A 13,717-nucleotide genomic window follows, 5' to 3' on the forward strand; every position below is an offset into this window, starting at 1 on the left:
AACCTCCTTCTGTGCCACACGTGGGACAGGGAGGAAGTTCATCCTGGAGAAAATCAAGGGCAAGAACAAGAAGAGCTGTTGTAAACTATTCCATGGTGTCCTGTGCATCACCCTTTTAAAACCATACTTTCCATTTATGTAGTACAAGTTGATGCAATAGATGGTCTGGGCTAAATAGTATTACTTCCCCTTAACAGTGTATTTTGGTATAGCAAGTGTAACAGCACTAAATATTCTTATCTAGATGAATTAATTCACAATTTGCTAATGATTGTTGGTGGTGCTGGAGGTTCCTCGTTTGCTTCAACAAAGCTTAGTTCCTTTTTCAGGTGCTTAGAGATTTGCTCTGGGCAGCTTCTCTTTTTGGTTAGATTTAAAGAATAGCTGTTGTCGCACTGTTGTGAATTTGATGCCCCTATGAGAAGAACAGGGAGGATAAGCTGGTCCTGCTGGCACTTGCTACCAGGCGCAGGCTCCCTCTCAGAGCAGTGAGGCTGCAGGTGCTGGTAACCACTGTATTCACTCAGGAGGGCTGGAGGCAGAGACATTATTGGCAGAGGCCTCTGAGAAATGCTGAATGCCATGGAAAATCTTTTAAAACAAGGTACAATCTTTGGCCTCCTATAATTCAAATTAAAGATTATAGTGGCATGAGGAAAAGAGAGGCAGAGGTCTTTAATTGCTCAGGTGCCAGTTTGAGATGTATTGACTGCTCAGTTATAAAACACATCCCTGTTTGAGGCCACAGTCTCATCAATCATTTGGGGACACAGTGAGTGCATGTCACCTTCCAGCAGTTGTTTTCTGCCAAAGTCCCTCAAAAATTTGCATGGAAAATCTTCTACTGTCTGTTCCCTTACAGGGCTCAGGAAGGAGGGAAAGGGTGTGCAGGAGGTCTGCACCTCCAGTGAGCCACTCCCTGATCAGGAACCAAAGCTCACGACTGACTCCCTGGCATAGCTGCCCTGGAGGAGAGAGATTCCAAAGGAGAAATGCAGGGACTGCAGGAGAGAGGGAGATAAGCCCATGTTTTGCCCTTGCTCTTTACTCTAACTCATCCCTTGTCCCATCCTGGTAGCAGTGGGACATGCCTGGGGGTAGTTGAGGGCAGAAGGGAGGCAGGTGGACAGACACGCTGGCAAAATCGTGTCCAAAAAGAGAGACCCTTCCATTCCTGTGGGGTGGCTGCTGCTCTGTGTGCAGCAGCAGCTCAGCTCCTCTGGACACTGTGTGAGCAGCTCTCACTGCTGAGACCAGCAAGGGCCTTGCCTTGTGTCTATGCCCAGCTCCAGCCTGTGCCCAGCTCCAGTCTGTGCCTGCCTCAGGTCCTCCATCTGGCCAAGGTGGGGGGTGTGTGCCTTGTTTTAGAAGGGCCACACAAAAGGCACCAGCCTTGAGCTAAGTTTGGGTGTATTTGTGAAGTATGGAACACCAGTGTCACGGCAGAGATTGTTCTTCAGTGCCAGGGGACAGCGTGGTGGGAGAAGAGCAGACTTTCTAAACAGTGGCAAATGTGCAGATGTTTGTATGGCTCAGATACATGAGAGACTGGAGGAATCTCCTAAGTGGAAAGAATGCTTTTTCTATGTGGCAAAGAAGGCTGAGCATTATTTTGGAGTAATGTGATAAGGGTCTAGTGAAGAGGTGCAGTCTGCTGCTGAAGATAAGGAGAGGAACTTGGGGAATAATGAGATTGTGCTCTAATCTCAAGCATGTCACTAGTCTCCCTGCATAACTTTGTCTACACCACTTAACCTCTCTGTGCCTCAGTTTCCTCCTCTGTAAAATGGGTGCAATACCCATCTTTTTAAAGTACTTTGAGATCCATGCATGAAATAAACCTGCCAAGTATTTTTTGTTTACTGTATTTCTTCATCTCTAATTTCTACACTCCTAGACTTCAGCAGATGGTATTGCCTCTGCCTACTGAATTGCTATCAAACCCATCTCCTTCCTACCTTCTGTGGTTCTAGAACGAACTCTCATTGACCTAAAATCATGGCATGTCAAAGACTGGCATAGAGGAAAATAACTGTAGAAGGTGATATTTTGGGGCCTCCTCATTCCTCCAAATCTGGTCGTGACCACATGACCACAGTTATCTTTGTGTGCTGATGACCCATCTGCCGAAAGTGGCCTTATTAGAGTTTGAGCAAGTCTGATCAAGAAATGGCTTTTGTCCATCATAACTTACCTCTGTGTATCCTCACTCTTGGAGATGGGCACTTTTGCCACATGAAACTAGGAGTGTGGATATTTGGAGGTAAATCTCTCTGGTTACTGGTAAGTAACCTTCATTTTTTTTTCTTCCTGTCTTCCATTTGTCTTCTATGCTTTGAAACCACCATTGACCTTATTTATGCTCACCCATAGGCTCCAAAGGCTGGAAAATTCACATCACGCTTAAAATCCAACTAAATTGAGTTAAACTAGCCAGGCAAGATTTTGAAAATATTTCTGCACTGCAGTTCTCTGTGTGTGAACGTATATATATGTATTGCAAAGATTGACATTCCTCAATTTTCAGATGATTTGCTAAAGTAGTTCCAAAATGTGACAAGCTGTCAAAAAACATATATTTCAGAAGAGAAGTAGCTTTCCATATGAGCGCCCATTCTAATCACAAACTGAGGACCAGTTTTCCAATAACAGAAGGTTTGGAGTTAAAGTCAGACACTTGGGGTCTCTGGTTTTAGTTATATAACCAACTTCATCTGCCGTAAATGAGATTCTTGATAAGAATGAATGAGAACAAATTTGCTTTAGGAATAAATTTGTTATGCCTCTGCCTCCTATTTATACAAGACCTCACAAGTCTTGTGGCGTAATCTAAGTGACTCAGAAGCTGATTCTTTGATTTTACCCCTATGACTTCTACTTCCAAAGGAAGTTAAACAAGGTAGCAGGGAGGGGGGAAAACAGATAAGCTGAAGAGAATTGACCTGGAGCAGATCTAAAGGGCTGAAGAGATCAAGACTGCTGTGCAGCTCTGGCTTACTGGGCTCTGCTGTGCAAGGCTCAGTGTAGAAGGATGAGTGAGATTTAAAATGACAATCCCTCTGAACACTGACCAGGCCCTAACCAAGTCAGGTCCTCAGATGGTGGTCCCTCAGACCTCAGCTCTGTATGAAGGTGTCAGACTTTCTTTCCAGATCTTTCTGTGCCTGATGAGCACCCAAGCTCTGAAAGCCTGTGAAGTTTCTAGACTGCTCAGCTGTTTCTGTTCTATGCTTTCTTTCTCTCTAAAGCAACAATCCCGCTCATAAATACTATCTGGCCGTGGACCCTGTTTCAGGCTCACTCTACGTGTCGGACACCAATAGTCGACGGATATACAGAGTCAAGTCCCTCACAGGCACAAAAGACCTCGCGGGTAACTCTGAAGTGGTGGCAGGGACAGGAGAGCAGTGCCTGCCATTTGATGAAGCCAGATGTGGGGATGGAGGGAAGGCAGTGGACGCAACCCTAATGAGCCCTCGAGGTAAAGTAGGAAAAGAAGCTGGAGAAAACGACTGCGTGCGGCTGGGCTGGATGTGGAAATAATTATCTGGCAATTAAATCACTCCTTGCTCGGTGATTTTTATTCTGGGCTTTAATTACAGTGGATTGGCAAGTGCTCGTGCTTTGTTTAGTTAAAGCAAACTTTATTACCCCAACACTGAGTGCTGCAAAAGGAGAACAGAACACAAATTAGCAGGGTACCGCTCACTCCAAGAAGCAAGCGTGTAAACCAGGAAACAAATTACTGTTTGAGATACAGTCTTTGGGGAGAAAAACTGCCTGATGTGGCTTTTCTCTGAGGTTTTTATTCGATGTATCTCCTTTTTCTTCAGAGTTAGAGAAAAAAATAAAAGGATCTTTTTGCCCTTTCCAGTTTCTTATTTCCAACAAAAAGTTTTCAAGATGATCTAGAGATTTGGGGATGTGTTTCTTTTTAAGGCTTTTTCTCTCTGTTGCTTCATCTTAATTGTAAGGATGAATTAATCAGGTGTACTGCCAGATGTTTCAATCATCTCTGATTTTTTTCAGTGGTTGAAAATAACTAGATGATCATAAAAGTGAATAAAAATGGAAGGTCCTGTCTCTTTGTGTAGGAAGCGGTTTCAGTTAATCCGTAGAAGTTAAAAAGATGAAGCCGTATCTTCTCTCACTGCCCAATAGGGATGAGCGCTGCAACCATTTGAAGCCAGAATTTTTAGATCAATATTTTATTTTCAGCCCAATAAATGGACAAGGCAGTGCACCAAATCAAAGCAGGAAAGGCAAGTGAGAAAAAGACTGCCCTCCTTCCCAACCGGCAGCAGCATCCGTCTGTTCCTCCGAGGGAGCACCCTTTCATTCTGTGCCTTTCCTCTCTGAGGACTCCCAATGTGACAGGCATTGAACCTTCCCTTTTTTTTTTCTAAGCTGGCAACCCCTGTGCCTTCATCTGGAAACACCAGATGTTCTTCCCTTATTTTTACTGCAACAGGTCGAAGAATAAAAAAAAGCATCCCAGAAATAATGAAATGCCCTCCCAGTTTTTAAAAAGTTTTAAAGGAATTTTAAAATATTTCTAAAAATTCTTCATCCTCATTGGATCCTTCTGATGAAGAAAGCAATGCCTCAAATTTCTGAGAGCAAAATTTAGGAGATAGTTTTTTCGCTGAGTTTATGTAATATATCATACAGAGTTTGAATTAAGAAATAAGCTGATGCATTCTGCTTGCTCTTTGGCATGTCTGGGGATCTTTGTGGTTTTCTTTAAAACCCTGATGGATAAACCTGCTCGGTGCAATTCGTTTGGTAGAACTGTGGGTACTTGGAGGGTTCCAGGACCTGTGCTCAGGTTGGGAGGGAGGAAAGAATGGGGGAAGTGAACAAATGTTACTTTCTTGTAGACTTGTCAATAAGACAAAGCCAGCCTTGAAGCCAGGAGCCTCCTCGCTGCTGCACTGATGCCTGGGTTTTATATTTGCAGGAATTGCAGTGGATAAGTATGGACTCATGTATTTTGTTGATGCCACTATGATTAGAAAAGTGGATCAGAATGGAATTATATCAACTCTGCTGGGCTCCAATGACCTAACTGCTGTTCGGCCTCTCAGCTGTGATTCCAGCATGGATGTCACCCAGGTAGACTCTTACTGCATTTGTTTCCTTCTCTGCCTTAGAAGAGTTGGGCATCTATTTTGGATGACTGCCTGGCCACTTAAGAAATACATTATGCAGCACAAGATGATAGCATATTTGATTCATTACTGAAATGAGCGAACCATCCTTTTTACTGTGGCTAACACAGGTTATTTATGCAACTGTAGAGAAATAAGGTTGAGATAATGGGAGTTATTGTCTTAATTGCCTGTTATTCTGTAATTATTGTAGAGCTTCCACAATGTAGCATTCATTCTTTGCACAGAAACACAATTAGCCAAAGTTACGACCGCACGTAGCTTTAATATTTCGGAAAAAAAAAAAAATCATTATTTGAAATAGTTGCCGTTCATGACTTGGTTTCATGATTTACGCTGATAAACCCCTCACTAATTTGCTGTTGTTACACATGGAATTTTAAACACTGGAAGTGTACTTTTCAGTTACGAGTTTTACAGTGATAATTTGTGCAACTCATAGGTACGGCTGGAGTGGCCTACTGATCTCGCTGTCAATCCCATGGACAACTCCCTTTATGTCCTAGAGAACAATGTTATTTTACGGATCACAGAAAACCATCAAGTTAGCATTATTGCTGGACGCCCCATGCACTGCCAGGTTCCTGGTATAGACTACTCTCTTAGCAAACTGGCTATTCATTCTGCACTTGAATCAGCCAGTGCCATTGCCATCTCACACACAGGAGTTCTTTACATCAGTGAGACAGATGAAAAAAAAATTAATCGGCTCCGCCAGGTAACTACCAATGGAGAAATATGCCTTCTTGCAGGGGCAGCTTCAGACTGTGATTGCAAAAATGATGTCAACTGTAATTGCTATGCTGGGGATGATGGGTATGCCACTGATGCCATCTTAAATTCACCATCTTCCTTAGCTGTGGCCCCAGATGGTACCATCTACATAGCTGATCTCGGAAATATCCGCATTAGGGCTGTCAGTAAAAACAGGCCCATTCTTAATTCCTTTAACCAATATGAAGCTGCATCTCCAGGAGAACAGGAGCTGTATGTCTTCAATGCTGATGGGATTCACCAGTACACTCTCAGCCTTGTTACCGGGGAGTACTTGTACAATTTCACCTATAGCAGCGATAACGATGTCACGGAGGTGATGGACAACAATGGCAACTCCTTGAAGGTCCGTCGGGATGCCAGTGGGATGCCCCGCCACTTACTGATGCCGGATAATCAGATTGTCACGCTGGCTGTTGGCACTAATGGTGGACTCAAGCTAGTCTCAACACAGACCCTGGAGCTCGGATTAATGACATATAACGGAAACAGTGGTCTCTTAGCAACGAAGAGTGATGAAACAGGATGGACAACATTTTATGAGTAAGAATGTTTTTGGATATATTAAGCGTACATTTATTTTTCAAATGGTAGTGTGTAGGCCCTAAACTGACCCTACTGAAATTTGTTGTAGGTTTTTCACTGATACTGAATAAGGCCATTGCACCTCAGTCTAGTTTGATGCTGGAAATTATTAAGTGGTTTCTTGATTGCATCAGTCATGCTGGGTTCTTTGTGTGGGTACTGATCCACCTAAATCCCTGCCCGGGGTTAGAGTTCAGGGCAGTTCATCCACCTCCAGCACGAAGGACTGTGTGCCACGCCCAGAACCCCATGTTAGTTACCCTGCTCTTAGTTGTCACCACAGCTCCAAAAGTGCACAGCCAGAGCAGCCCCCAGCACTCTGCAGCTCCCACTGAGCTGCCTCTCTAGGAACCCTCATGCTGCAGCTTCTTTTGGAACTCGAATTATCTGTCTTTCTGTTCAGACTCATATATTACTCATGGTTGTTAAAATGTTGATTAACTTCACTGATTGTTCATTCTTGAGACAAGCGAGGAAATTAGATCCCCAGCTATCTGTCAGACCCCTGGTGTAACTTCCATAATTTGTAGATAACCCAAAAGCACACTGGTGTTCATGAGTGTATAGATTAAATAGACAGAACTTCCTCTTTAAATGAAATTCATCTGAAAAGATGAAGTTCAAAAGTATATTAAAAATCTAGAAAAACTAGTCAGATTTTTATTAATATTTATCTTATTCTTAGTAGTATTACTGCCATTTTTTTCATCGAAACTATTTAAAAAATATAAGCTAAATGATATGTTGAAAAAATATATTTAGCTTTTAATTACGGCAAGTATGACACCATATATTTTTTTATATACTTAATTAATGATTAATAAATATCATTCCTCAAAATAGTGAGTAGAAAATATGAATAGGGCTTTATATTTCATTATAAATGGCAGGCTTATTTTCAAGGTTACGGACTAGCAATGACACGCACCTCTTTTAGTTTATTAATGCATTCAGCTTGGCCACCACTCTCTCTCTGTTTAGAGATAACACAAGTAACGTAGGAATAAAAAAGGACTGTATTCAATCTGCTCAGAATATCTCTAAATCAGCACTGCACCTCGGTACTTTGTCCCTGCTGCGTTTGGCTTTCCCGTACGAAGGGAAGCAGTGCCCTCTCGTGGGGCCCTGCACACCAAACCACTGATTCCTCGTCTAGGCTGGCTTTAGAGGTGTGGAGTGGGTTTTTTCCTTAATATTTTGCAAAGATTATTCCTTTACCACAAATCTGTTACAAAAATAGTCCGGTTATTTGACATCAAGGTCACATAACCTGCTGATTACAAGCTCACTGGACTAGGCAGAATAAAATTCCATATTATTGCTGGTGAGATGTGGATGCCCTTCTAGGTAGGTTTTTTTCATTGTTTTTTCCTCAATAGGTAGCTCAAGATTCAGTCACATAAATTAGCTATTTCTCAAAACACCAGTAATTAATTGTAGAAAACTAAATAGCAAAGTAATTTAGAACTCGACACGAAAATCAATGAAACATTAAAAAAAGGTCATCAGAAAGTTACCAGGCACAAAACTGGTACAACTGGTGTCTGAGAATCACACCAAGTAGTAAGTTAACATGATGTATTAGAAAAATTGCATTATGAGTCCTGAGGAAACATAGAAGGCAGAGGCTTTGATATCTTACTGGGATCAGCTGAAAATATCATTTAATGTGTATATAGTGCTGCAAATTTTTTTCCAAGATCCAATAACAAGAGATGTGCAACCTTTGCCTCAGGTCAGTGGAAGTTAAGTACCATATTTAGGTCTAAATAGTACAGCCTGAGGTACTGTATTAGATAATTAGTAACTTTGATGAGGCAGCAGAAATAACTTACTTTCTCCCAGATTTGTACATACATTCTCATAAGCATAGAGCCCACAGATGAGAGGACCATGTAGACATTATTTAAATCAAATTTACAAACCTAAACAATCACAGTCCACAGTCACTCCATACTGGTTTCTGTTTGTTCTTCAAAGCAGCTCTTAAGGGAAAATTCTGCATTCATCATTCTGCAATTTATTTTGGGAGCTGTAAGTTAATATCAATTGAAGATGAAAGACATATTTAGCTAATGAGAGTTTAGAAGGACAACAAAATAGCTTTCTGTGCCATTACATTCATGCATTCATACATAGATAATCAGGACCCAAAAACTGTTAATATGGCAGCAGAATTAGAAAAGAACAAAAGTCTTCTAAGTAGTAAAATACTACATGAACTAAAGTTCTTATGAAAAATTTATTTCAGTGCATTTATATCAACCAGATGTTGAAGTGCTGTGCTATCTTATTGGGTATATTCCTTTCATTTATCTGAAACTTTACCCTGGAAACACTCTCAGAATTAAATATGTGCAGTTCATGTAGGTGTGCATCTGTATATGCAGAGAAATGCGGCCACAAAGTGGTTTTGTGTGTGTATATACACACTCCATCTGTATATTCTATAGATAGCACCTGTGTGTGTGCAGGCAGCTCATTTGCAGTAGGAACAGGCAAGGCTCTTCAATAATAGAACAGCTACCAGCAGGCTCACATGGGGTAATTTAAGCTTGGTTTGGGCATGAAGCACAGATCTTTGAAGCGGTTCCCAGTGGTATTCCACTTGGTCTAGGGAGCATCTGAAGAGAAGGCTGCAGTTTTCTTCTCAAATCAGGTTTTATGAGGGCGAGAAAATGGGGGTGTATGTAAATGTATGTGGGTCTGTGCCTTGCCCAGCTCTGTGTTCAGTCCGAAGCTGCTGCTCCTCCTTTCTGCAGTGCTGGATGTGGCTCTGTCCTGGCTGCTCCTGTCGAGCAGCACACGCTCAAACCTCCGAGGTCAGGTTGCTGGAGATAAAAATTGCCTGAGGTAGAGAGGTGCCATAACACTGGGCATGGGAGAGCAGCCTTCAGGGCACTGTCACAGCTCACTGAAGGGATGCTCAGGTCAGGTGTTTGTAGCTGCCTGAGAAGGTGACAAGTGCTCAGCTGTGTCCCACAGTTGAGCTGTAGGTGTAGTGGGTGGCCCAGCACCCATGGGATGGCTCTGGAAGGCTCAGAGCCCCTGGGCTGGCAGAGTCAGCCAACACCTCTGTGCCTGCCCTGGTGCCTGGGGACACCCAGAACTGTCCTGGGAAGCCTTTTCCTTCAGGGGGACACTTGGTGGCAGTTAGCCACCATGTGCTGGGGAGTCAGCAGAGGGCACAAGGAGTTGCTGTTGTTTTTTAAGGTACTGGCATTAAGAAAGGATTTCTCCCCTTGTAATTTTATTAGCAGAAAACATGGGATGAAACCTTACTCTAACTGAAGTCAGTAACAAAAGCTCAGGAATTTCAGTGTACCCAGAGTCCACCTCATTTGAAGATATAAAGGTTGCCTTTATCAGATCTGGTTCATCCAGCCTGATGCTGTGTCATAGCCTGTAGTGACTGCTTCTGATAAAGATACCAAGAAGTCCCAGGTTAACTAGTTTCTTTTCCATTGCAAATTTTCTTTTTTACTTCATTAGGATCAGGTTCATGACATGAAGAAGAAAGGAATATAACCATTTAATTCCTATATAGTTTATTCTTATTATTCAGATTAATGTCTGGGTGTTGTATTCTACTGAGTGCTTGCTCTCACATTATACATAAATTAAAAAAAAAAAAAACAACAACCCCTAGGAATATGTCACTTAACTTTTGTAGTACATAAAAGGTTTCTGTTATATTAATTTTAAATTTTTTACCTTTAAGGTATTTTTTTAAATAGGATTTTATTGATGAAATGGATAAAGTAGAAATGCCTTCTTTATGCATTGGTACCACAGTGTGTATCTGTCATTTAAGCAATGAATTTTTTGTATATCTAGCTTGTAAACTAAATGTTCTGCAGATCTTCATGGAGAGTATTTTTGTGTGTATTAAGAGTGTCCATCACATGCTTATAAACCCTTTTAATCTCTGCTTTTGCTGATTTCAAAACTGTGACCAGCGCTGGGAAACATGCCCCATGGCAGGGGCAAAATCCTGACTTCTTGAAATAGCACTGGAATATTTTCATTTTCCTATTTCAGTCTCTGTACATCCATATTTACTTTTTAGACTGCCCTTGCACTTTGAACAGAGATTTCCAGTGAGTAGCCCACAGCAATCCCTAGGAATTTTTCCTAGGTTAATTAAAAACCCAGCAATGTGAGTGAAGAGTTTAAATTCATGTCTTATTTGCATTGCCTAAAATATATTTGCTGATGGGGGATTTCACCAACCGTTTTTCTGGAAGTTCACCACGTGCTGCACAGTCACACTGAAGCTACTCGTGGGCTTTTCTAGTTTGTCCTAAACAATATCAGAGTCACACAGAATCTCATTGTCTTTCCTGTAATATTTGCCATCTAAGTGTTCTCTTCATCACTCTGGTCTTCACTAAACATAACACATACAGACCCTAAGGGAGCATCTCATTATTAACCTTTGAGATTTTTGAAACTGTCTATTTTTTGTACTTTTTTCTTGGTTCCATTTCAATGGATGCTTGGCTGGATCGAGTTCTTCCCTCATCTTTGCTTTTTGAGTACTTTTCAATTTTTTTTCTGAAGACCCTTATAAAGACTTAACCAAATCCCCTTTCATAGATTATCTGAACACATTATCTTTTATCTAGTATCTTGCTGATATGTTGGTATCAGTATCTAGCTGATATGGTAGAAGCATTTATATATAAATATATATGTATATGTGGAGAGAAACTTCGGACTTTTATTGAGAAAAATCATGCTGCTTACTTAATCTTGCTTTGATCCTAAACACCTTAAATGAACACAATGTATTATTGGTCCCTTTTAGGTCGCATGATGCTTTGTTTTATTGGTTTCCTTCTTTGCCTAATACTTCCATTGGTTCTGGTAAGGCTTGTTGCTCCACAGGTGATTTTTTTTTTTCCTTCCTCCCCAATTTTCAGTTGAATGGGTGCAACCATTTGCAATGGATTCGAAAAGTCGTGTTTTTTATTTGTGTTTACTGAGGAGCCAGTCTGTGTGTTAATTGTGGAGATGTGCTGTACAGTTCAGGTGGCACAGTTTGAGGTTTGTGAATGGTTTCATTGCAAAGCCATGTTGAAAGCACTGATTTCTTCTCATCTTTCCAGCTAACCGTGACGTACAAAGAAGTGAGCGAGCTCCACGGTACTAAATGTGCTCCTCTTCTCTTCTGTTACCCTCAGGCAATACAATGGATTTACCAGTTCTCTTCCAGGCTTCCCGCTCCCTGGATTTCTACGTTCCAAGGATGAGCAGTTGGTTTCAATCTCCACCTAAACTTTTCCCTTTATCTACACAGGACATTTTTTTCTTGCCTTTCTGTGTGCTTTGGTGAGAGACTCTTGCACGAGTAGAGAATTGCAGCAAGCAGAGTGGCGGCCTGGAATGCTGATTTTGTTGCAGGTCCCCATTTCTTGCCCTTAAGATCCAAGGAATTGCTTCTCTGTAATATGTATGCACACAGATAGAGCATACTAGAGGAAAGGGAGAACTGGTATGATTTGATTTCCAGCAGCATTCCTTCTTTCCCCTCTCCTCCGGCTTTATACCTCTAAATAAATTAAACTCAATAAACTCATAGAGAGCAGCCCTTTTATTTTATTTTATTTTTTATCTTTATGCCTCTGGAGCACTTAACTCATCTTCTCAGGTCTATTCTGAGTGCTGACTGCTGCCCTTTGTGAAACTCCTACCTATCCTGTGCTTTTCATCTTTCATCTTTATGAGCCAAAACACTGACCCCAAAATGCAGCTCAATACCACAGATAAGATCAAAATGAAATTATGTTCTCAAGCTGATGTCTTTTTTTAATCCTTTATGGCAAGTTTATTCCTTGGTATGTCATTAAAGACCATACTTAGTTTCCACTAAGTATTTAATTGCAAATATGCAGTGTATGCACTTGTATATTGTAGTGTCCACCAGAAGTCTGCTTCCTTAGAGTGAAATGCAACTATTAAAAAGCAGCTTAATTTACTAATTATAATTTTTTGAGCCAAATACCACTCTGTATATTCATAATAATTTAATTAATGTAATAATTTGAAATATGCTAGCCTGGATTTGCACCCATGTAATTGAGATCAGTATCTCTAAAAATATATTATTTCATCATTATAGACTCTTTCAAGAACAGAGAATTAGATAAGGCCAGGATGTTCTTGAAAACCTGTTTCATTCTGGGGGTTTTTTTGCACAGATGTGGTGCATTATTAATACATCGGGTATTGAAATGAACATATATCCTCATGCTTTCTTGCTCTCACTAACTTTTCTATTAGCTATGATCATGAAGGGCGTCTGACCAATGTAACACGTCCCACTGGAGTGGTAACTAGCCTTCATCGAGAGATGGAAAAGTCTATTACCATCGACATTGAGAATTCTAATCGGGATGACGATGTCACGGTCATCACAAATCTCTCCTCTGTGGAGGCTTCCTATACAGTTGTTCAAGGTACCAAAGCACACTTCTCAGCACACCTCCTAACCACACACACAGCTCGAGAAAAAGATTTGTGTCATTAGGACCCTTATGAGCAAGGGGGGAAATTGTGTTAAGGTTTGCAAGAAAGGCTCCCATAAAGCTTATTCCTAAAATGACAGGTAAGAGATATTTCACAACCATGCTTTGTGTCAAGTATGTATGGTCACTGTGTGGAGGGGAAAGTTAGTCCTGCCACTGCCTCTTGGGTCAGAGTCACTTTGCCCACTCACATATATCTCTGTCCTTCATTGGAAAATTGGCTCTGACTTGAGTGCCACAGAGATGCAGCCTGACTGCTGGATGTGGGCTGCCTGGGAAGAGATCCTTCTGGAGAGGCTCAGGGAGCCTCCTGCTGTGAGAAGTGAAATCTTCCAAATTTGTACACTGCCATTAATTACAGCGTAGAACAATCAGGGCAGGGGGTGATCACTTTGAAGAGCAGTGTAACGGCCCAAGTGTGGCAGGAGACATCAGCAGCACAGGGGTTCAGTGTTTGTGTAGAGCTTTCCAGCACCACCCAGGCATTGTATCTGATGGAGCAAAACCAGTCAGTTATCAAAGATAGACTGAAAGGAATTTGGTGAGTGATGGGGCTTTTTAATTAAGATGTAATGTCACTGGAATGAGAATATCATCATCAAACAATAGTCTCCTCCTGACATAAATGTCAACATTTATAGACTATTATACCATGAC

General features: G+C 41.3%; 1 protein-coding gene across 8 annotated transcripts in view; it reads left to right on the forward strand.

The window, feature by feature from the left end:
* TENM2 (teneurin transmembrane protein 2) overlaps positions 1 to 13,717 on the forward strand; it is a 900,957-nt gene that overhangs the window by 872,772 nt on the left and 14,468 nt on the right. For all 8 annotated transcript variants that reach the window (XM_017825633.1, XM_017825634.1, XM_017825631.1 and 5 more), the window contains 4 exons: positions 3,249 to 3,481; positions 4,961 to 5,115; positions 5,614 to 6,488; positions 12,816 to 12,991. In XM_017825633.1, coding sequence (XP_017681122.1) covers positions 3,249 to 3,481; positions 4,961 to 5,115; positions 5,614 to 6,488; positions 12,816 to 12,991 — 1,439 coding nt within the window. The remainder of the gene's footprint in view (positions 1 to 3,248; positions 3,482 to 4,960; positions 5,116 to 5,613; positions 6,489 to 12,815; positions 12,992 to 13,717) is intronic.

Source organism: Lepidothrix coronata, unplaced genomic scaffold, assembly GCF_001604755.1.
Source record: "Lepidothrix coronata isolate B3197 unplaced genomic scaffold, Lepidothrix_coronata-1.0 Scaffold121, whole genome shotgun sequence".
NCBI lineage: Eukaryota > Metazoa > Chordata > Aves > Passeriformes > Pipridae > Lepidothrix > Lepidothrix coronata.